The sequence below is a fragment of the Achroia grisella genome, unplaced genomic scaffold (genome assembly GCF_030625045.1).
Source record: "Achroia grisella isolate CSIRO2021 unplaced genomic scaffold, CSIRO_AGI_Agris_v1 utg770, whole genome shotgun sequence".
In the NCBI taxonomy this organism is placed as follows: Eukaryota; Metazoa; Arthropoda; class Insecta; order Lepidoptera; family Pyralidae; genus Achroia; species Achroia grisella.
In genome coordinates, this window is record NW_026713016.1 from 1,032,353 (window position 1) to 1,058,723 (window position 26,371).

At 33.2% G+C, this 26,371-nt stretch overlaps 2 protein-coding genes across 3 annotated transcripts in view; one reads left to right on the plus strand and one right to left on the minus strand.

Moving 5' to 3' along the window:
• LOC131850453 (uncharacterized) overlaps positions 1–26,371 on the plus strand; it is a 60,452-nt gene that overhangs the window by 5,910 nt on the left and 28,171 nt on the right. The window lies entirely within an intron of this gene.
• Positions 1,584–6,959, minus strand: LOC131850568 (uncharacterized). The gene has a single exon (XM_059200852.1). The coding sequence runs from the start codon at positions 6,957–6,959 to the stop codon at positions 1,584–1,586; it is 5,376 nt and encodes a 1,791-aa protein (XP_059056835.1).

A 26,371-nucleotide genomic window follows, 5' to 3' on the forward strand; every position in this document is an offset into this window, starting at 1 on the left:
AGACCGTATTTTTTGGCTCGCAGCCAAGTTTTACAGACATTAAAACTAGTACTGCACTGCACAGACTTACAACATTGTGATAAGTAGTTGATGCGTCATTATTAATGTCATTATGAACACTTATACTCATTATATACCGACTTGGTATAATAATAATAATAATAATAGATACAGTAATAATAACGGAACAACATCTCAGACGGTTGGGATTTCGAGGCGGCTCACTCCCGGAAAAAATGCAGAAAGCGGTGCTGTTAGATTCTGCCCACATTGTAGGCCGGTTTCTCTCCCTGGGGCCCTGAACCCCGGGCTGACTGTACTTCTGCCGGGGGTAAGTTGCCATCTCTTCTCCTTAAGAGTGGAGATGAGATTTTTTTAAGTTCAAGAATAATAATTACAGGCGTATACGGTCCGTAAGTATGGTATACGCCACAAAGCGTAAAAAAACAGCAAAAACTTATAAAATGGGACAACAATAATAATAATATTATTAATCTTTATTTTACTGCTATATTTAAACTTACAAGTTATTCCTTGTGAGAGTTTGGAGTCTGAACTAGTTCGAAACATATATTACAGATGTCATTACAGATGGCTCTCTCCAGAACCTTACTGTACTATAAAGTGTCTTTAAAAATATTAATAAATATATTTCTCAAGTGAAATTATACAATTTCTAGTTAAGTGTGTGTGACAGTTAGTGCTGCGAGTGTGTGTATGCGTGAAACATCTCGGTGTGTGAAGAGCTAAATGTGTATGTGTGCGTGAGAGAGGAGGTATGGGGTTTCCACAGCGGTATTATAAATGCGAAGGTATCTGCTTATCTAATAGATCTTGGTGTGCAGATTTGTATTACGAGAATGAACATAGACTACATTTTGTATAATAGAAAGGAGACGAAGTTACGGATAATATCTATATTTATATTTATCTATTTTAGGAGTATTGCGACTGAGAGTTGAAAGGATTGTGGTAGAGTTGCTTACCATCTCCACTTAGACCTCAAAGATCGTAAGTTCAAATGCCACCGACATAAAATAATGTGTATTCTATTTCTGACTGGCTCACCGGTGATTATGGGATCCAATATACTTAGCGAAATGTAAATTTATGGTTTAAGAAAAAAATATGTAATAAGAAAGTTTGTCGTAAAAATTGCAATTTATGTGGACACACGGACGTAATTGAAATATGGACATAATAAAAAACTGACTACAATGTTAATAAAACTAGTACTGAACCGAGATAGAGTTGTACTATCGACAGCCCCATTTACTTTTTATTTTATTTTAATCTTTCATGTTAAATATATTTTTTTTATATTATACCCGGATCTTAATACGAACTAATATTATGGCAAATAATATAATAAAGCCCTACCTACTGTTTATGTTTATTTTGTTTATTGTGAGAAATATTTACATTATTGAATTATGGCTAACGTGTACAAGGGCGTATTTTTGTGAATGTTCCTTTTATCGCCTTATTGGCCGTTATGGCTACTTTTTTCTCTCGTCCGTACACCGCGCTCGTTGCTAAGTTCACACTGCATGTGTGCCGCCCCCTCCGCCCCGCTCTGCCGTCTATACGGCGTGAACATCTTCCCCCCCCTCGAATACGTCCAGGATTCGAGAGGTCACAAATGAGCTTGAAGAAGTCGGTAGAAGACAAACTTTCGCAACTGCTCGACGCAGGATGCCCTTAGCAGTATGAACATCGATAACTCTTGTAACGCCATCTGAGCCGGGATAAAGACGACTAACTCGTCCTACACGCCATTGTAGTGGAGGTAAATTGGGGTCCTTTAAGACAACCATGTCTCCTTCTTGAACTGAATTTTGCTTCGTCTGCCATTTGCTCCGTTGCTGTATTTCACTGAGGTACTCATGTCGCCACCTTTCCCAGAAATGCTGCCGGATACGTTCAAGTTTTTGATATCGATCCAGGTGGTTAACGTTAATATCCAGAAGAGCAGGTGAAGGTAATGATGTTAATGCTCTGCCAATCAAGAAGTGGCCAGGGGTAAGAGGAGATAGGTCGTTAGGATCAGTTGACAGTGGAGTTAGGGGACGGGAATTAAGGAGAGCCTCAATTTGAGCAAATAAAGTAGACAACTCCTCGAACGTCAAATGTTGATTTCCCAAAATTCTAAGTATGTGAAATTTAGCGGACTTCACGCCTGCTTCCCAGATCCCTCCAAAATGGGGGGAATAAGCAGGTGAAAATTTAAATTTAATGCCTTCACTAGCGGCATATGTGTAGATGCGTTCATTGCTCGACTTGAGAAAACTATTAATTTCATTATTAGCACCTATAAAGTTTGTACCATTGTCGCAAAATAATTCACTTGGCTTCCCTCTACGAGAAATGAATCGTCTTAAACACAAAATAAAAATATCTGTAGTCAAATCACTTGCTACTTCGAGGTGTAAGGATTTTGTGGCGAAACAGATAAAAAGACATAAATAACATTTAGTTATACGACAGCCGCGACCCTTACGATCAGTTATTAAAAATGGCCCAGCAAAATCAACACCACTTATTTGGAAAGGAAAATTTTGCGTCACGCGTGGAGCAGGTAAGTTGCCCATTATTGGATTATTACTTTTAGCCTTTAGAATTCTACATAAGACACATCGATTAACTGTACTTCTAGCCAAATTTCTGCCTCTCAACGGCCAATACGTTTGTCTTACGCTGCATAATAAAAGCTGAGGGCCACAATGAAAATGTGCCCTGTGTTCATGAATAAAAAGTAGTTTTGTAAAATGATGATTAGATTCTAACAAAGCTGGATGTTTCCTTTCAAAAATTTCAGGAGAGTTTTGAATCCTCCCACCAACCCGCAGTATACCAGAGTCATCAACAAAGGGACTAAGAGATAGAAGAATTGATTTATGGGGTAATTCTTTGTTGTTAGTTATAAATGTTATTTCCTTAGAAAAACATTCTCTTTGATGTAATTTGATTAGACATATTAAAGCTACCTCCAATTCATCGCATGATAAAGGGCCTGTAATTTTTGAAGTAGAATTACGTAAATTATGTATAAAGCGTTTTAAATAAGCTACTATTCTTTGTAAGTTTGTGAAATTTGAGTACTTCTCGAAGTTTACAACAGAATTAGTGTCTGTGTAGTTAGTATTGATTATATTTGTAGAGTGTGTAGCTGTAGTGCATGTAGATGTAGTATAAGTAGTTTCTATTTCAGGTATGCACACAGATTTAGATTTGTGTAGAGACATAATTTTAACCTTGCATGTATCTTTAGAATTAATCCTTTTTTCAGGAACTTCAACTGGAACACTTATGTTTTGTGGCCAATTATATGATTTAAGTTGTAAAAATTGAGGACCATTCCACCATAGTGTGGACTTATGTATTTGTTTGGGATCTAGACCTCGCGATGCTAAATCAGCTGGATTATCAGAACCTGGCACATGTCTCCAAGATTGTGGAGATGTTAAATCTTGGATTTCACTCACCCGATTGGCTACAAATGTTTGTAGTTCACTGGAATGAGACAATATCCAGCTAATAACTACGGTAGAATCTGTCCAATGAGTAGCTTTCAGAATAGGACCTCTAAAGGCTTTTACAACCTTAGAACTTAGACGTGCTGCCAATTGAGCACCACAAAGTTCGAGGCGTGGGATTGACGTAGCCTTGAGTGGAGCGACTTTGGTCTTAGAACACAGAAGCCGAACAGACACACTTCCCAAACTGTCAACAGACCGTAAATAGATGCAGGCAGCATATGCATCCTGTGATGCATCAGAAAATGAATGAAGTTCAACCTCTACAGGATCACTAGTAAGAACACATCTGGGTACCCGAACCTTAGATAATTCACTTAAGCTCGAAACAAAGTTGTTCCATTTAATTGCGATTTCCGTTGGTACGGGATCGTCCCAATCCAACTTAGTTAACCACAATTTTTGTAGAATTATTTTACTTATGATTGTACATAAACCTAACAGACCCAATGGATCAAATAGTTTTGCGGAACTAGACAGGATAGTGCGCTTTGTAATGGAAGGTGGGGTTTCTATTTGTAGTGGAAATTCAAACACGTCCTGTGATGGGTCCCATCTTAAACCCAATGCACTTGATTGAGAAGATAAATCCAGACTTTTAGGCACAGATGTATCGTTACCAGATTGAAATATTGATGGCACATTGGTACGGAATTTACGCAAAGGAAAGCATGCGGTATTAAGAATGCTAGTAACCGAGTTAATTATTTGTTTTAATTCTTCTTTTGTTCCTGCACCAGATAAAAAGTCATCAACATAGAAATCTTCTCTGATTAACTGTGCTATTTTTGGATCTTGACATTCTTTTGAGAGTTGCATTAGACATCTAGTACTAAGGAAAGGCGCAGATGCCGTACCATATGTAACGGTATTTAACCGAAGTATTTTTATGGGTGAGGATTCATCATCACGCCACAATACTAGTTGCAAATGACGCTGTTCAGGAACAATCAATATTTGGCGATACATTTTCTCGATATCGCCTGTTACAACATATTTATGCTGTCTAAATCGTAAAAGGATTGAAAATAAATCGTCCTGTACAACTGGACCTATGTGTTGTATATCATTAAAGGATTTTCCAGACGTAGTTTTCGCTGAAGCATCGAATACAACTCTCAACTTTGTCGTTTCACTACGTTCCTTTATCACAGCATGGTGTGGTAAATAACAGCCGAATGTAGGTTTTGGAATTTCAGTCAAATGTCCTAAACTTTCGTATTCATTAAGAAACTTTGTATATTCCTGTCTTAATATTGGTTTATGTCTCATTTTGCGTTCGATTTGAAGCAATCGTTTTAACGCCATATCATAAGAATCACCGAGCACGTTAGGCGAGTCACGCAAAGGAATTTGGACACAGAATCTACCCATATCATCACGATGAGTCGTATTCACGAAAAGTGACTCACAATAATTATGTTCATTTGATAAAACATTAGTGGTGGATAACTCCTCGAGCTCCCAGAATTTTGTCAGTTGGTTCTTAATGTCAAGACTGAAATGACATACACTTTTTATAAACTGTGTATTCCCTCCCATAGGGCCAGCTACTACCCAACCCAATTCTGTCTCTTGTAATATTAAATTATTATTATCAAATTTAACCTTGTTTGCCCTTATCAAATCCCAGAATACATCTGCACCTAACAGAAGATCAATATCTGAAGGATAGTAAAATGTGGGATCAGCTAGCTTGAATTCGTTAGGAATATCTAAATTATTAACGTTAATATTTGATTGAGGAAGTTTATCAGTAATAGTTGGTACAATATAGCATTTGATAGGAGTGCTGTATGCATTGTATAGTGATTTTAATCGTAAATCACAATGTTCGGTAACATTAATTATACTGTTATTTAAACCAGACACATAGTGGTACCGATTTGTATGCTTGAAGCAGCCAATTTGAATTTGAGCTTTCTTGCTAATAAACGACGACTGGCTTCCACTGTCCAGTAACGCTCGCAATACCAGCTTTGTTTTGTTGTCATTGTTTGTAACCTCGACTAAAGCAGTTGACAGCAATGTGTGGCACGAGGATACAGCAGACATATTTATAGTTGACGCGGTATTTAGCAACGTAGTGTCTTGCGGTAAGCATGTATCATTATTATTTGTATTTGTAGTAATTAGAGAACTAGTAGGTATTTGTCCTTGATGTGCGTGTGACGTATGTATTTGTTGTTGAGCTTGTAGTGTTTGTTGTGTATCTTGTTGTGGTTGTATGTATTGATGTCGAGTAGCTTCATGTGTTTGTGTTTTATGTAATAATGTATTATGTTTTCTGTTGCAGATTCTACATCCGCCAAGCTTGCATTGGTACGACTGATGGCCATTTCGAAGACAATTGGAACATAATTTGAATTGGTAAACCTTGGTATTCCGTTCATCAATAGGTAATGATTTAAATTTTAAACATTCATGTAACCTATGATTTTGTGAACATAATATACAAACAGAATCAGAAGATACCATAAATGACTTTGATTTAATCGACCCTTGTTGCCTATCGAATGTATTATTATGAAACGAACCCTTATTTATGCCTAATGTTTCTAAAACATTTGCGCTGTCACGAAGAAACGTATAAAAATCATCTAAAATGGGAGATTCTATTTTGCTCCTGTACTCCTCCCATTTCCTCATGGACTGACTATCCAACTTTGATGAGGCCATATAAATAATAATAGTATCCCACCTTTCAGTGGGCTCGCCCAATGAATTTAAAGCACTTAAATTTTTTGACAATATGTCTATTAAATTGCGTAATCCTTCATCTGACTCCTTATATAATTGTTTAATAGCAAATAGACACTTTAAATGTTCGTTCACAAGAAGACGTTTGTTGTTGTATCTCTCGCAGAGCAAAGACCAAGCGATATTGTAATTATTGGCAGAAACTGTGACAGAACTGATGACCGCGGCAGCAGAACCCGTCAAATAAGATTTTAAATAATGAAATTTAGTGACGTCATCAATTCTCTCATTATTGTGAATCAAGGATAAGTACATGTCCCTAAATTCTAGCCACTGGTTCATATTGCCGTCGTACAAGGAAATTTTTATAACTGGAAGTTTTAAATTGTTAGTGAAACCAGCCGACACACTTTCAACCTTATCAGAATTAGTCCACAAATCAATTAACATTTGTGCTTGCGCGAGTAAACGAAAAAATAAATTCTCCGTAATCTCCCCTTCTTCTATTTGACTAATATCTGAATCCAAAAATTCTATCTTTGACTGAATGTCATCAAAAGAACATGACAGATCTTGTATTTTACTAATTCGCAAAGTTAACTCATTAATTTCTATTTTACTTGCTTGTTTTAACTCAACTAATGGCTTTAAATATTTTTCAAATAATGTTAAACGAGCACGAATAGACGCCCTTTGTTTACTTAAATCCTTTAATTCACTCATTTTATTGTACTTAATAGGTGCAATTAACAATAAATAATACTAATATTTATGAATTTTAAAAAGAGTAGGGTAATAAGTAAAAAACAGTAACAAAATATCGAACAACAAACTCAATCAACACGAAATGTCGTTACAACTGTTATGCGTAGTATCAGGCTTGAGATACTTTATACAAGCGGAGCGATAAACAGCGCGATGATTCAAGACCGTTCAATACAAAATCACTTAGCGTAACAGTTACCTACGCGCGATCACTCGATCGCCCGCTCCGCTAGGTCACTCAAGTTCACCCGGTTACTTATCACAAATGTTCTAGAATGATCGTTGAAATTATTTAAAATATTCGTTATTTGAGATGTTTGTACAAAGTAATTAAACAAAAATGGTTATAGTATTGACTATTAATATACTTTGTGACTTTAAATGCACTTGTAAACACAAATAGATGCTACAATTTTATGAATAAATAATGTTAACTATTATACGGCAAAATTATGTAGGTTATTACGATCTTATAAATTTGAACTTCTGATTGTAAATAAGGTATCAATTTTAAATAAATGGTTTAATAATGCTGTAGATTTATTGGAAATGTTATGAATTTGCAATTTGTTATAGAATATATATTTTATAAATATTAATTAACTATACGTAATTACTATGACGGTTGGAAAATTAACATTGACGAACAAAATTGTCTACTTCATACACACAATTTAGCTAGAAAGAATGGAAATATGGATAGGAATAGGCGTACTTCCCTTGGCAAGTGTTGTAGATTATACTTCGTAGTCTTCCGTAGGGATTGAGTCCGCTTCCAATATATCCACAATTTTCGGGTTGGTATGTAATTTAGTATTCGTCGTGTAGATGAAATCTCGTCACATCTGATCGTCGAATCACGTCGAATCACGTCGAATCACGTCGAATCACGTCGAATCACGTCGAATCACGTCGGGGTCACCAAAATGTTTATGTTTATTTTGTTTATTGTGAGAAATATTTACATTATTGAATTATGGCTAACGTGTACAAGGGCGTATTTTTGTGAATGTTCCTTTTATCGCCTTATTGGCCGTTATGGCTACTTTTTTCTCTCGTCCGTACACCGCGCTCGTTGCTAAGTTCACACTGCATGTGTGCCGCCCTCCGCCCCGCTCTGCCGTCTATACGGCGTGAACACCTACTACAAAATGAATCATCAAAAGCAATACCGAATTACCTACAAAACCACGTATATATTTTCAATACAGAATTTCCTTTTTCCTTCCTCCACTCCTATTGGAAATCGGTTAGAAAAATGTGAGCACAAACCCACTAGGTATCCGAGACACGTACAAAACTTCCAGGATTGTTTTCCTTATTGAGAAACAGAGAAGTTTTGAACAGCGAAGAATATACACACAACATTATTGAGTTTGTTTAATGAAGGCATCCCGTACTTAAATAATTAATGAGATGAATAAAAGAGAAACGAAAATAGGTGAGTGTTAAAGTTACTTCCAAAATCAATCAAAATAACATATTGGACACTGTTTTATGGGTTCAGTATTAAACTGATGGAAAAACTTAAATGTAGTTTTATTGTCAATAAATACATATTTGCATGCCTGTATGGTAAATATTGCTGATCAATAATATTTCATATAACATCATATTTACTGTACCAATAATTAGTAAATAAATTATATCATAATATTACATAAAATAAGTATGGTTATTAGTTACTATTTTTGCACCACTATGCTCATCATATCGTTTTACAAGAATTTATTGATAAATTATCTGTGGCGAGATAATTTATCAGTCGTTGGTTCTCTGTGCATTTTCTACTGCATATATCACGGTGAGTGTTCTGAGGAATTGTTCGGTTTAATACCAGCTCCTGACTTTTTCCGCCAGAATCAAAACACAGTGCGGTTTTCTAGAAAAATTTGCTACACAACCACATTGTGGAATCACCTACCAGCAATTGTATTTCCGAACCGATACGTAATGGAAACTTTCAAGAAAAGAGCTCATTCCTTCTTAAAAGGCCGGCAACGCACTTGTAATTTCCATTGGTGTTGCAGGTGCTCATGGACGGAGGTAATCCCTTACCATCAGGCGAGCCGGAAGCTCGTTTGTCCCCTGTACTATAAAAAAAATCCATTCTTGTAAAAAGATATAATAATATAAAAAAAGTGTGTAATTCTGGTACAGCGCCATCTATTGTCGTTGCATGCAAACAATATTAAACTATGAATAAATTCACTATTCACATTGTCACGTGATGAATGTGGCACACCTTCCTTGCATTGTCATTCCGGAGAACTAAAATGTCATGGCTCCATAATTAATACTGCATAATTTCACTACCCCTTCAACCCCAAACACAGCTTACAAAGAAAGTTGCTTGGCGGCTAAAATACAGAAGTACCCTCTTTTCATTCTATTACTTTATAACTTTAAATCTTATTTAAAATATTAAGTTCAGTACACTGTTACGTTAGTTAAAAATGTTTCTATTTTTTACGGATTATACTCATGAGAATATTTAATTTTATTTATTCTATAATAAAAAACCACAGACCATCTTAGTACCGAGCCGGGCACTAAATTGGCATGTCTGTATAATTAATCCTCTATAATTTCACTACCACTTCAAACCAAAACACAGCTTATAAAGTAAGCTGTTTAGCGTTTGAAATAGGAGACAGAAAGAAGTACCTTAGTACCTAGTGTCTGACACAATGTTTGCGGTCAATGACATATTGATGAAATAAAATGAAACACAGAGTTTTTAAAACACAGCTTACAAAGCATGCCGCATGGGGACTGGAATACAGAAGAAAGAAATACTTTAGTACCTAGTGTCTGTCACAATGTTTGCGGTCAATGACCACAATGAACCACAGAGTTTTTAAAACACAGCTTACAAAGCATGCCGCATGGGGACTGGAATACAGAAGAAAGAAATACTTTAGTACCTAGTGTCTGTCATAATGTTTGCGGTCAATGACCACAATGAACCACAGAGTTTTTAAAGCACAGCTTAGAAAGCATGCTGTATGGCGGCTGGAATACAGAAGAAAGAAGTACCTTAGTACTTAATGTCTGTCACAATGTTTGAGGTCAATGACATATTGATAAATTAAAATGCACCACAGAGTTTTTAAAGAACAGCTTACAAAGCATGCCGCATGAGGACTGGAATACAGAAGAAAGAAATACTTTTGTACCTAGTGTCTGTCACAATGTTTGCGGTCAATGACGTATTGATAAATTAAAATGAACCACAGAGTTTTTAAAGAACAGCTTACAAAGCATGCCGCATGGGGACTACAGAAGAAAGAATTTTTTTTTCGGACTACTCTAATGCTGTTGGCCGTAGCTGGCCTTTACAGCTTCAACGGACGTTAGGGGGCGAGTGCAGATTGCACTCCAAACCCGAGGAAGGACTTATGGAGCGGCTGAAAGCCAACTCCTGCCTGACGGATACGACTTTAGTCTGAGGGCACCACTAGGGGTTTCGAACCTCGGCTCAGGCCGTCGTAATTTCGATCCCCGTTTGAATTAGACGGGGGATCGATCGGAGGGGCAGAAGAAAGAAATACTTTAGTACCTAGTGTCTGTTACAATATTTGCGGTCAATGGCATATTGATAAATTAAAATGAAACACAGTTTTTTTTTCAGTAGTCCCAGTGCTGTCTTACCAAGTCATTATGTTATAAATCATTTTTCATGTCCTGCAACCAAATGGGTGGGACGTGTTTGTGTGCGATCTTATAACTTACAACAGAATTTCAACCCTATTACTAACACATTTAAGTTACTTTCTGTGTGCGTTGGTTTATTATCATTTATATAGTGATCTATAGTTTTGGTGGCATTTGAATGTGTTATAAAAACAAAAGAGTCTTTAATTCTTTATAGGTAAAAATTTATTTAGATTAATTGTTTATTTGACGGATAGAAAATGCCACAAGGTTGTAAGTTCGCCATTTGCACTAAAGTTTGATTGATTATTAAAATCTTTATTATTATATCTGCGCATAAATAAAACATACTTTCATTATTAATGTGTTACCTACATATTACCAAATAATAATAAATAAATAACCTTGGACATGTAACATAGCGCCACCTAGTCCCGCGGTAAGCAGAGCTTGTGTTATGAACTCATGAGTACTAGATAACTGATATAAATAGATACTTTTTTTAAATACATACATAATATATATAGAAAATACTTAGACCAATACAAACAATCATAGCAATCAATACAAATGTTTGCACCGTGCGAAGAATCGAACCCGCGACTATCGGAAGTAAAGCGGTGTAGCTAAACCGCTAGACCGCCGAGGCCGTCAAAAAATATATTAAATAATTACGGCACAAGCAATCCCTTTTTCGAAATAGTTTTTCTATAAGGATCAGTTCCGAATCATATAGGATAATATAATTTTGTATTAAAATTCGTTTTTCTCCTTCCTCATAAACAACATACTTATTATTAAAAAAAAACATATGAATCTTTTTTTGATACTTTCCATCAGCAACATTTAGTTTCGTTCTCTTAATACTTGCAGTTAATAAGAGCATCAAGTCAAAAGACTAGCCAAAGTTAAATAGACTTTATAATGTCTAACACAAAGCAAAGAATTAACAAACGAATAGTCTACAGTAGCGACATCTAGTTCACTTCACGCATGTTTCTCATAATATTCGTCTCTGTAACGTTTACGGAGTAGAATTTGTCCTCAGGCCCATTTTTCTGACGATCACGTAGTTTCCGTTACTTTTTTATGACAAATCCACATTGTAAGTGTTGAGAAAATACACGGGTTACCAAAATATTTTGCGGTGCTTCATTGTACATTCTATGCGTATGTAGGCGTTTCCTCTCGCTCCATGTAACATTTACGGTCGGTAGGTACCCAGCTACCAGTTATATGGCGCAGTACATAATAATTTATAACTACTGTCACACGATATACGTCTTTATAATAATGATATCGAGGTATACTTTGTGAAAAAGTCGTTTGCATGTGTTTGTGTGTGTTGGTTACCAAAACTCTCCCGGATTGCACTGGAGGCTCCTGAAATAATGGTTAACTTACTGAGTAGCCGGAGTGTAATAATATCACCAGGTTTTCTAAAATAGACAGCAATCACTGTCCGAAAAAAATGGTCACATTTGTACTTGTGCTCTTTGTAAATTTAAAAATGAATTAATTATTTACTTTTAATAAACCCCACCATTAAAAATTAAACTTAAGAGAGTTGGTAACCCTATGTGTACCTCAGTCTCACCTATTAACAGTGGCCAAGCAGCTGGCTTTGTAAAATTTGTTTCAATTATAGAGTGAGATAAAGCAATTGTTGTATCGTGCTAACAACGTATTGTAATTTTTATATTTATTTATAAAAGGTAAATAAGATAACGATAGACTACGGTAAACGTTTACCATCAGACGGTAAACGGCAAGCATACAGCTAGCTTGTTTACCACCATCGCAATGTAAAAAAATAAAAACATAAAAATACTCAGATATATTTGGAATATTGTCAAGAAGAGTGATATAAAACAACATTGTGCTAAAACAGAACTATAAGCTTAACTACAAATTTATAATAATAATAATAATAATAATATAATAATCTCAGGACAATTCACACAGCGCCATCTAGACCCAAGTTAAGCTAGCTAAAGCTTGTGTTACGGGTACTAGACAACTGATACAAATATATAGTTTTTTTTTGTAAATACATACATATTATACACAGAAAATACCCAGACCGATACAAACAATCATACTCATGAATACAAATGTTTGTGCCGTGCGTGGAATCGAACCCGCGACCAACCGAAGTAAGGCGGTATGCTAAACCGCTAGACCACCGAGGCCGTCATAATATAAAGATATTTTTAATTTGCCAGTTACAATAGCAGTGAAATTACAAGATAAGAGGTATGATTATCTTAGTCTTCCGATACGACAATACATGAGTCTTCACTGTCATCGTCTCTCTTAACACTTTGTCCTCAAGAGTGGCAATACATGAGAGGTCATATACGTGAACGAATCATGATAATAGTATATTAAAGTTATGTCTAAAATGACTATCATGATGTTATAATTTATAAGACGTTCATATTAAAAAAGTAAAACAACTTTGTCACCAAAATCCTACTACACAACTAAAAAGTATTAGTATTATATTTCACTATTCTGTTCTTATTCTTCTGTTCTGTTTATATCATTTAAATGCATTTATTATATTTAGGGATTAGTCTTTTCGGGTTAAGAACACTGATAACTTTGGGAAAATTGCAATAGCATACCGCTGGTAACTCTTATTTGAATTTAAAAATTCATCTGTATTTTTGTAAACATAAAAGAATAAGAGTTGAGTTTCTGGTCAGTTCTTCTCAGTATGAACGCACTCTGAACTGACGATAGATTTTCTATATTATTGTTTGGTATTCCACATAAAGAACAAAAAGAACTTTCTAGGTAACATGAACTCACTTTATGTAAGTGATACGACCACTCCATTTAATGTACTCGTAATCCATCTTACTTAACTTGAATATTTACAGATTATATCCAAAGACTCTTGCCGACGTTTGAAAAATTGTCAAGCTTGCTATCCTTGAGAAATGGGACCAATGAATATCACGTTTTCACAAAAAATAATTCCATAGTTTTTTTTTCTTTATTTTTACAATGTATAAAATAAATAATTTATAAAATTCAATTTTCACGATGATGAAGTGGTTTATATAGACTAAATAAAATAAATCCAATTTTATGCAAAATTATAATTATAATTAATTTCTTTCTTCTCACAAACATTAATTACAATAAATACATTTGTTGTATGTATGTAGTAGATGGCGTATTAATAAGGTATAATTTTACCCTTAAGAAATGTAATAGTTAAAAAATACATATAGCTTTAGCCTACATATTGCCCTATAATTAAAAATATATAGTGTTGTTTCTCATCAAAATTTCATCCTATTTCCTTCTAACAGCACATAAGCACAGTTTTTCGTTCTAAATCACGGTATGTAGAGACTTGTGAATAAAACTATTTAAATAAACAAATTGCTATAAGGAACTAGTCTCAAATGAATAATAGAAAATCATTTATTCAAATAAACTTAATTTAAGCACTTTTGAATAGTCATAACAATTTTTTTTTTATCTACCACTCTATCTCTGGGAGTATAATCTGTAATACAGATCACTAGATTAGAATAGTGATACATGTAGGCACATAACATATAATATAGTATTAACATATACTATAAAACTAGCCATGTATTTTCGATACGGATCCCTAGTACCTATTCAAAAATTCGAACATCACTTGTTCCCACGTAAAGCCCGTCATTACACTTAGCTGGGCTCTCAGCCGACCGGATATCCGATGAAACGGAACGGATTAGTTTACTTTGCAACTGTACTTATCGAGATTGCAGGATATAAAAGTAAATCCTTCTCTTATGTCTGTTTTTGTATGGGTTTAGATGTTAGTGGTTTATTAATCGTTCCTTGATAACGATTCTAACATTCACTAACAAACTGTATTTTGCTTTCAAAAGTGAAACATGGTATTATATGGTAAGATATTGGGTAAAGAGTCACGTTAGTTCTCAGAAACAACAAACACATGTCGATTATCACAGTCATAACAACGTCTATATTTATTTATTTACATAGGATCTTTCGAGCTCTTGTGCACATCATATTTTTTTCACTAACTCTAGCGTACAGTTCGACTAGCACTTTCGTTGAGAAAAACTGGCAAGAAACTAAACTGGTAAATACTGCAGCTGTTCATGCTTGTACCACAGATAACATAATTGCTTGTACGGACTGCTGAGGTGATCTAGCGGTTTAGCACATCGCATTATTTCCGATGGCGAGTTCGATGCCTCACACGGTATAAATATTTGTATTCAAGAGTATGATTATTTGTATCGGTCGGGGTGTTTCAATGTATATTGACAAAAATGTATCTAAGTGTTCTTATTCTCTAGAATCCATAACACAAACCTTTTGTGTGAATTGTCGAGGAATATTATATATTTTATTAAACTAGAAGTACCCGCGATTTCAGCCATATCAAATTTATAACCGACTAGCTTTTACCCGCGGCTTCGCTCGCTTACAAAATATCATAAAATATTTTTTTTGTTTGATATTAAATAAATAAATTAATCCTATGGTCCTTCTAATACCTCCAAGAACATGTGTACAAAATTTCAAGATGATCGGTTCAATAGTTTTTGCGTGAAAGCGTAAGAAACATGCCAACTTTCACATTTATAATATTAGTAAGAATGTGCTATTGTGATGTATAAGCTGTATTATTGTAGTTTCATTTAAATCCATTCAGTAATTTTTGCGTGAAAGAGTAACAAACATCCATACATCCATCCATTCATTCTCACAAACTTCTACGTTTATAATATTAGTATGATATATTGACGGTAAAAAAAAAGAGATGGATGGACTGTGTGAAAGATGATATGGTGAGAAAGGGAGTAAATAACGGAATGACTGCGAACAGAGATGAATGGAAGAGAAAAACATATTACGCCGACCCCAAATAAATGGGATAAGGAAGAAGCAGATGATGATGATATTGACGGTTGTCATGTCATGAGGTAGACAAACTTTCTTGCCATTTCAATAACTTAAAAAAATTAACGAAGAGAGCTAACTCAAGATTTAACATTTATAAATGTAAGTACATTACAGAGACTGTGCTTCTGATGGATCTTGTTAATTAACAAGTCATTTAGAAACTTTGGAACTATGGTTATCTTAATTTGCTTACTTCAAATAAGGTAAGTTTGTATCTGTTGGTTAATTAACTCCTTGAAAGTAATTTTCTCGTATTAAAATAGATTGTAACTTAAATTTAGCTTAAGCACTTAGAAAGATTAATATAAGCGGATTTAGATAAAGTTATCTTAGACATCCTTCATCCCGAGATCATTTCTCTGTTATAATTCCTCTATCATCATCTTCATTCCAGGCCGGAAAAGGTTCACTGCTGAACGAAGGCCTCATCCTAAAAATCTTCACGGCGATCGATTCCACTATCAATTTGCATATAAATGTTATATATAAAATGCATGTTCGACCAAGACTAACTTTATTTTCTATCTAGTTTATAGTACAACATTTTTTCCTAATATATGACATTTTATTTTTTTATTCCTAATTAAAAGTCTCGGACTGAGATAGAAGTCAACTGCTTCTAAAGTCTATCTTGGTAAGAGTGTATTTTAGATTAATCAAAACACAGAAATAAATAATAATATCTCAGGATAATTTACACAGCGCCATCTAGTCCCAAGCTAAGCAGATCTGATATATCTTGTGATCTGAGATTACTAGATATATCCATAATATACATACCCAGTCCGATACAAAGAATCATACTCATGAATACCAATTTTGTAGCCTGCGAGGAATCGAACCCGCGACCATCGGAAGTAAAGCAGTGTACTAACCCGCGAGACCGATGAGGTCGTGAATAAAAAATGACATTCACTTTTCTGAATAACATCAGCCATTACAGTTTTTCAAATGCTCTTTCCAGTTTAACTGCGCGGAACTTAAAACCGCTTGCCGTGAAAATCTAGCGACATGGCGACGTTTAAAACCTCCACAGAACTTGCAGGTGATTTACTTGTTACAAAGTTTTATATACGACTCCTTTAGACTACATACATTTTTTATATTAGGTTTTACAAATTTATTCTCAGTAATCTATACCTACATACAATAAAACAGTAGAGGTCGAATTTCTGTATATAGAAAAAAAACACCAAAAACCATGTCAAGTGTTAGAAGTGAAATAGATTTTTTTTCAAATTTATTGTTTCTCTGTTTGTCAGTTTGTACAGGCTAATCTCGAAACTGTTAGACCAATTTAAATTAAATTTTGAATGTACCTAGCTGACATCCCCGGTCAATATCTTAGATACTTTTAATCTATCGGAAAAGCATCTACGGTATTCCGTAAACTTAAGTATGATAAATGATAAATCTCATTTTTTTAGTTACTCTCAAAATCATAATAAAAATTGTATGCAATTGTAATACGAAAAGTATGCAGTATTTTGTATTCTTAAACCTTTACTTTGGTTTATTGTATGCATCACAATCAATATCTGAAATGTGAATATTTTTCTTTCTCTTGCAATCGTTTGTAAATATACAGTTTGCACGCTATGTAATAAATACTACTTTTTGAAAATAGTAATAATAAATTGCAGCTTGTTAATGCTTATTTTGCGCTCCATACTAATTCCCCTTATATATCTTTATGACAGAATATTATTTTACATGTATATGTCAGTGGTGCCAGGGGGTGAAAGGCACAAGTTTATAGATCCCTAATGCTTGCACTGATGAACGTTTCGAGTCAGTAATGACATTAAAATGTATTTTCATTAACTACCAGTTAATAGTGACTTCGTCTGTACAAATCGTTCCCTATTTCACCCCTTTCTATATTAATTTTAGTAAAATATAGCTTATGAACATTCCCGTGACATAATCTACGGGTATCTTCATATAAAATTTCAATCAAACTTGAATCTTAAACTCAAACTCATATTTCTATCAAGTCATAAGACTTGAGACGAGATAAACTAGGACCTTGATAGCAAGATCCTATACTTTCCGACCTTTTGTCCATATAATATTTTTATCACTATTACATTTCATAATTATTAGATTATATTATTAAATAACGAATGAAGGTGGAATATTTTTTTTCAATAAACAATTTTTAAACGATCACAATTCACTTAATACATTATATAGTTTTCTTCATCTAAATATTGTTTAAATAAGAATGATTTTGATGGACATAATTTTAAATAGCAATCACGCGTAATGAAAAGGAAAATTATCATTCTGACATTTAGGGTGGCGTTCTGGCATCATAACTGTCCTAAAGATGACCCATCAATTTTACTGATACTTTGCTCTTTATGTACTTACTTGACAGTGTTATATCAAATATATATAGTAGAAGACTGATTTATGTACCTATATATATATATATGAAACAGACAGAATTTTAAACATTGCATTAAAGTTAAAGTATTCGAGTGAAGTCGAGGTTCGCCACTAAATTCAAAATACAAAATTCAAAATGACTTAGTTAACACAACCCTTACTAAGTTCAACTCAGTTGCTGAAGTCTCCTTTTAAGCATAAAAATGCGTGTGCCAGGAGGCTCCACTCTTCCATAACTTATGTAGTAAATTTATAACTAAATATTAATACATACATAGTATATATATATAAAACATCCTGAGTAATATAAACAATCATGCTCATAAATATTTGTACCATGCGAGGAATCGAACTCGCGACCATGGGAAGTAATGCGGTGTGATTGATGTATGTACGTGCTACATGAGTATGATTGTTAGTATCAATCTGGCTGTTTTTACATATATTATGTAAGTATTTACAAAAAATATCTATGTATATATCAGTTGTCTAGTACCCGTAACGCAGGTTTTGCTTACTTGGGGCCTAGATGGCGTTGTATGAATTGTTCTGAGGTATTATTATAAATGTAATTTTAAGTTAAACTTTATTAAAATCCGTACAGCCCTTTAATTATTAAATGATACTAAAGAGACAGACAGGTAGACTAATATTGTAATAAAATATTATGAATAAAAATTAAATTTATATAAATACTCAGTTATTGTATTTTAACATAAATAAACAAACACATATCTGATCATGTAATATGTCTATTTGTGTATATAAAAGAAAGTATTTTCTGTCGTTACCAACTGGACCGGATATGGTTGGACAGCCGGATATTGTGTTATCTTTATCCGGAACTTGCCATCAGCAGCCGGTCTTAATCGCCATGTATTTAGTGAACCGGTTTATCAAGCGGTCAAAACATTTGCACAGAATTATCTAGATTTACATATAAAAAGAATTTATTATACTTTCTGTGAAGAATTTATTATATTCTATATTTTTATTCTGAACTCCGTTGTATAACTCCGGTATTTTTACTTAGGATTATTGTACATTTCCCCAATTCTCTTATATTTTTCACCGTACATTTTAAGTATTAACTAGCTGTTTTCCGATACTTCGTTCGCGTGGAATATAACTTTTGTCCATTAAAAGAAATATAATTTCAAAAATAAAAGTAATACGAGTTACTACTTATAATATTACCTATCTGCGAGTGAAAGTTCCGACAAAATCGGTGCAGCCATTTCAGAGTTCTCAACACCACCAACATACTAAGTGTTACCGACGACTTCGTCAGCATAATATTAGCTAGCTGCTAGTAAAAGTTCTGTCAGAATCAGTCCAGCCGTTTCAGAGATTAGCAAGAAACAGACAGATAGACAAAACATTATAAAAATATAGTCTTATATATGTTCCATATACATTCATATACTTTTTGAGAAAATTTGAAATAATAATAATAAATCAGATAATCTATATTATTTACATTTATTAGATAATTTATAATAAATATAAAATTGTGATCCATGTATTTCCTTTTTTAATTTTATTGGTATAAAATAATGTTTTAGTTATTTTGATACTATTACTACTAAAGTTTGTTTTAATATTACGAGCACTACGGTACTTATTTCAAACGACTTTACAGTATCACGAACAGAATAGATCCTAGATCCTAGAATCCTCTATTAAAATTAATTTAATTTAAGCACTTTTGAATAGTCATAATATTTTTTTTTATTTACTGCTCATGAAAGCTGTCGCATGACAAGAAGAGCGAGCAAGAAACTTGCGTCTCCCTCTTGTAATCGTTGTAACTTTACATTTTTAAGTTGAAATGCGTGATTATAAACTACCAAATAGGTTATATCTTCTAAGCTTAAAGCTTCATTTCCAAGAATATTGTTTTTTTTTTACATTTTTTAAGTTGTAGTGTGTGAATAGTAACTACTCTAGTTGAGGTTATCTGTTCTAAACTTAAGTTTCTATTTCCAAGACAATTGATTTTAATGTGTACTGAAGCCAACATAACATTACATCGCGTGTTATGTTTTCTACTGTGGACATGACGTCATTTGTATCCTAGATATTGTAGTGCCACAGCTTGATTTGCGTCTACATTGCTTGAGCATTCAGAGAAGTGAAGTCAAATAAACAACTTTAAACTATTATCAAATAGCTGAGCGTCTTCGATTTATTTTTAAATCTTTATTGTAGTGATGTCGACCGACACGATTGTTCAATAAAACAGAAATGTTCTATCTTACAACTTTTATTGATATGACAATTTTATGATATGATACTTAATTTTATTGCAAGAAGATGGGAATCTTAATTGGGTTTTTACACGAAAAATTTTACTGTAAATGGAGCAATTTTTAATTTAACCCATTCTTGAAAAACCCTTTCATGAAATGGAAAAATCGTTATTCTAATAAACTTAATATTATTTAAGCACTTTTGAATAGTCTAAGCATTTTTGATTCCACCACTCATTCTGAACGCAGAATCATCACAAGAAGAATGATCATGAATCTTGCATGTTGCTATTGTTAAATAAATGTTGTTTTAAGTAAATACATACATATATAAATATACAGCAAGAGCACACAAATAGAAAACAATTCTTTGTCTACCTACAGTCGCGATTCAATCCTCGCATAATAGAAATGTATATTATTGAATGACGAAAATGAGAACATATTTAATTCCACAAATTATTACAGTCTCATCTAATGTTATTGACATTTTTTTTTAAGCTGTTACAAGCTAACTCAAGTATCCATTCTCTTTTTTGTTACTCAAATTCTGCGACTCTACCATTCGCATAAGAAATGGTACAAAAATATTTATTAAATAGCATATCGGGCAAACCATTGTGCGACACACTTAACACCATCCTTGAGTACCTCCAACACCAAGAGTCTTCTTCATCCATAACCCCAAGAGGAGTTTACGAAACCCATGAGGGTTACGACCCATAGCTTGAGAAACACTGCAAAATCTGTAGACTTATATATGTAGCGTTAACGGTTTACTTTGGTGGGGGTCCAGTTCAGGATGATAGGATGAGCATGAGATCGGGTCAGTTAGCCCATCGTGACAATTTCACCAGGAATTTATTATGATGGCTTCCAGGTGTACTACGTGGAGGTTAACCTGATAAGATATATTGCCTAGCAATTTCCTTTCCCCCTCTCCCAAGGAGAAACGCGTGGAGGTCAACCTGACAATCTCCATCCTTAGTAGCCTTATATTAAAACGGTTAATATTCATGAATGTACCCATTGACAGTGAAAACAAATCAATCATCGTTATATTTTTTGTAAATATTAATAAGTGGATAAATTTGTTTACATTTTTCGCCTGAATGATTTATAGATCTCTCGCCGTTATGTTTATGAAGAGATTTTGACGGGCTTGGTGGTCTAGCGGTTTAGAACACGGCCTTCTTTCCGACGGTCGCCAATTCGATTTCTCACACGATGTTATATTGTCTAGGTGTTTTCAATAAATATATATATATTAGGAATGTCTTTATAAAATATTTTTTTTTAAGTATTTGAATCAGTTGTCTAGTACACAAGCTCTGTTTAGCTTAGGACTTGATGACTGTGTCAATTATCCAGGATTATTGTTATAATTAACAATTAATAAATACTAGCTGAGCCCGTATGTAATTAATTTCTAAATTCATTACAATAAACCAAACACAATAATTATAATGCTTACCATAATACAATTGTTGTAACCGCACCCAAATCGTTTAAGCTGATTCCTTGAATATCGCGCACAAAGGCATGAACAAATAGTTAAATATTGAAAAATTTATTATGTTGGAAAAATTAATTAAGGGGATTAATTAATATTCCCATATATTTTTGCAAAGGGACATTCGACCTGGATCCATCCTTATTCTATCATTCTGCAGTGGTGACCCGCCATTCCACTATCACTATAAGAAGTTTTATTGTTTATCGATAGGATCGAAATAACTTTGGATATCAATAGAATATTTGAAGCTTCGGATTTAATTTGATGTGATTTTCAAATGACCATAAAAAAGTTATACCCTCTATATACAGACAGAGAGACAAACAGATAAAAAATAGTATTTATTTTATACCACCGCATGGCTCGCCGTTCACCCATGTTATTTTTCAATATGTACATTTCAGTAAAGAATATAGCCTATATATTATTTTGATGCATAAGCTATATTACTGTAAAGTTTCATCGAATCCGTCCAGTAATTTTTGCGTCCAATAATAACAAACATCCGTACTCACAAACTTTCACATTTGTTATTATTATTAACATTAAAATTAATATAAATATCGTGTTTTATACAATTTTTATATGCTGTTAAATTAAAATTAAAAACAGATACATTCATTTTGTTAATTTATATAGATTAAAATCCTTCATTAGTCGTCTCTATCAATTGTAATGTCGAATCTATATCCTCTACTCATATGGACATATCATCATCATCATCGCAGCCCGGAAGACGTTCTATGCTGGACATAGGCCTCCCCCAAAGAACTCCACGACGATTGGTCCTGCGCTGCTCGCATCCAATGCCTTCCAGCGATCTTGACCAGATCGCCGGTCCATGTCACGTTCTTGTTGCAGGTCATCCCACGTTGCGTCTTCCGATCCGTAGTCGCCACTCGAGGACTTTATTGCCCCAACGGCCATCTGTCCTACGAGCTATGTGCCCTGCCCATTGCCACTTCAGTGTCGCAATTCTTCGGGCTATGTCGGCCACTCTGGTTGTTCTGCGGATCTCCTCATTTCTAATTCGATCACGCAGAGGACATATGTATACGCATATGAACATATGTATTATAACATTGTATACACACCTTAATTCTGTTTAAACGTCCCCATAGGCAGCCATAACTCATAAATAATGAACAATATAGACGTTTATTAATTTTGTACAGGATTCTGCCCTTGAACTTCGTCCAGTCGATACAGTAGGACAAATGTTTCTGCGATTGACCGTCAATAGTTTTAGTTTATTGATTGATTCTAAAATTATTCGAAGGGCTAGTTCATTATTATATTAAAAAATACCTACGTGATCTACGAGTTATCTAGTATGTAGCAACGTGTTAAATACTAAATATAAAAAATCGATAGCAATTACGAAATTCAATGTCATTGGTTGAATTAGTTCCAGTGCCAATGGACTGATCGACTCGTCGAATTCACGGTTAGTTGCAAAAATCATAGTTTATAAGTGTTGTTTTAATAGATAGTCGTGTTATTTGCACGGCGTGTATTGTAAAAAGCAATATTAAAATCATAGATAAGATAATATTACATAGTTATTAAAATAATTTAATTATCTTTTTTACAAAAATTACTAAAAACTCAAAAATAAAATAGGACCAATCTATTCAATCATAAAAAAGTTTATTTTTCTTATCTGTTTAGTAATGACTGAGTAAATTAAGTAAAATATTAATTATATAAATAACTCCCCCTTTTTATTAATCCGGTATATAAGGAAATGAAATAAACAAAAATCCACATAGTATTGCCAGAATTATGATCAGATTTAACTAGAAAAATAATATAATAAAAAAATTATCTGCTTAAGAACTATTAGATTTCTAGTTATTCTTAATCGTAGTTATTTTTGGTGGACTGAACGGGGTAACTCCTTTCATTGCAAAAAAAAACCTTTTTAAATAAATAACAGCCAATGTATCTAGTTATTAACAAAAGATTCTGTAGTTATAATATTTTGTATGTTTAATAAAGTATTTTTTACTTTATTAGTATATATAAGAAACATTACCTTATTCTAAAACGAAATGTTCCTCTTTTAATGCAAAAGGGGAATAAACTATTTCTTATACCTATTATTCTTAATCTTGAGATAACTCTTTACCTTGAGAAGTTAGCTAACTGCATCAGCCCCCTATCTTATGCCAGACAAGTCATGAATGTAAATAGCATATTCAGTATGATACTCACAATACGCGAGAGACGTGAATTGTCGTAAAATTGACGGTTCTAGGTGAAATGCGATATATATTTTCTAATTCAATAGCTTACAGTGTAAGATATAAGAGAAATATTATTATATTGTTTGCATTTAACATTATAAGAATAAAAAAGTAATTGTTGAATATTGTCTATTAAAATTTCTACCACGCATTTTTAATCTATGGTATTTCTACAGTGGCAGATATGTTAAAAATATTTATCTGTGTTTTATAATACACTTTGCGATTTATTTGAAATATTACGTTTTGTTTCTTCAGTTTTGTGTGTTTCTGTATTAAAAGTATTTTCGTTTGTGATTTTACATTTTATTCAAAAATAATAACAGTAATACAATTAAAAATTAACTGTACGTCGCTACAGAATTAGACTATAAGAAGTAAAAAACCTTGAAACATCTCCACAGATCTATATAATTTGTAGCAAAAATCTCAATTCTACGCCAGTATTTAAATAGGAACAAAGCGTACTAAAATATTAGAATTATTATTTATTTAATATTATTATTAAAAAATCGTAAGTAAAACTTATATACGAGATACTTATGATAAGTTTCTTTTTGTGATGATATGTATTGTTTTTAACAGATTTCAAATAAAGGATAGTGTTTCTGTGTGATAAACTTTTCTCTATGAATATATATAACTTTCAGATTATGATGATTTTAATGATATTTTTTTTTACAATTTAACGCTGGAATCCATTTCAACAGTATGCTGATTTCTGGCTTACATTAATTCTTATCATCATGTTTACTTATTTGTTTTTACCATATATACTCTATGTCTAATACATTATTGTGCGTATTTTCATTACAAATTTGGTATTATTGAAAGACTATAAATAATATTCTCTACTTATTAATTATTCTAATTAAAACTATATCAAATAGATCTAGATCTAGTCTATCATTTTCAGGCATTAGGCATCATGCATCAGGTTTAGTTTGACATACTTTTTATTAACACGACAACTTTAAATGTAATTCTAATAAACCGAGGACATTGGTTAGTATTTGACATACTTCAGAGTTCGATGTACTACAAATGTTTGTGGACGTTGGCCAAAGTTATGCAGGTTTTTGTATGAACATTGCATGATAAACGTTTAAATCAAATCAAATCAAATCAAAACTCATTTATTCATGTAGGATATTTCAGACGCTTATGAACCTCAAGTTTTATGTACTAATATTTTTCCCTACCATCCAGTTCAGTAAACAAATAAATTAAGTGGCACTGACAAGAAATTCATTTGAATTTTTGTTTTTATTAAGCCAGTTTATTTACATTGTACTTATGTTTAATTTCTCAGTTTTTTATTATTTTAAAAGCCACTTTATTTACTTTGTGTACTTATATAGGTGTCTATGTTTAACATTAAATGAAAATCCCGTACATGAACAACGTTTGTCATTTAAGTAATTGTTTAGGGCTTTGCTTAATAAATACGATTTAACAGGTTTTTTAAAGTTTATGTAATGGTAATTCCAATATATCTTTTGGTATCTTATTATAAAATTTTATACCCATTCCCATAAAATACTAATTGACTTTTTCTAAACGATAATTAGCAACTTATGAACGTTGCATGATGAATGTTCTGTTCAAATGTTGGTGCAACGTCACTTATGGAAACTATTTATTTTTTTGTAATGGGCATACCGCACGCTTTACGTCTCGTGGGCGCCGCGCACTGCGGTATCGTAACCACGCATGCGTTGGCAACTACAAATGAAATGAAACCTTATTTTTATGTGCAAGTGATTGATATTAATACGAATGATTCGTCTTATGGACTTGTCACACGAAACAATTCGAGTTAAAGGTATAGGTAGTGTTCATTCAAAGAAATGCAGTATCACGTTATTTGCAAATAAAACTCTATTGCTATTGTAGATGTTTTTCTTATTGATGTATTGGCAGAATAGTAGCTTGTTCTATATGCTTTCATGCTTTGATTTAGTATATTGAACATTTTGGGTTTGTAAAAAGTCGTGTGTATGTACACCTGTCTACCTATTTCAGCCGGCAGCTTGCTTTGTAAGCTGTGTTATTAGAAAGGTGAGGTAAGGCAGTGAAATATCTAGATAGGAGATATTAATTAATTTTCCACTTTACTTCTTGGAAATAAGTGTTAAGTTCCATAAACATTTTGGATTATAATATTCTCTTTACGGCTAACCCTGTAAAAAACTTAAATTGCTTAATTAAAATATGAAATTCTCACGTCTATTTATTAATTAATTTCATTCAAGAGTTTTTACAAAAACGGCGTAACTTTCTCTACCAACTCATTTAAGTATAAATGAGTATTTAAGGACAGACTTTGTTTATGTAGTTAAGTTCTAACAAATT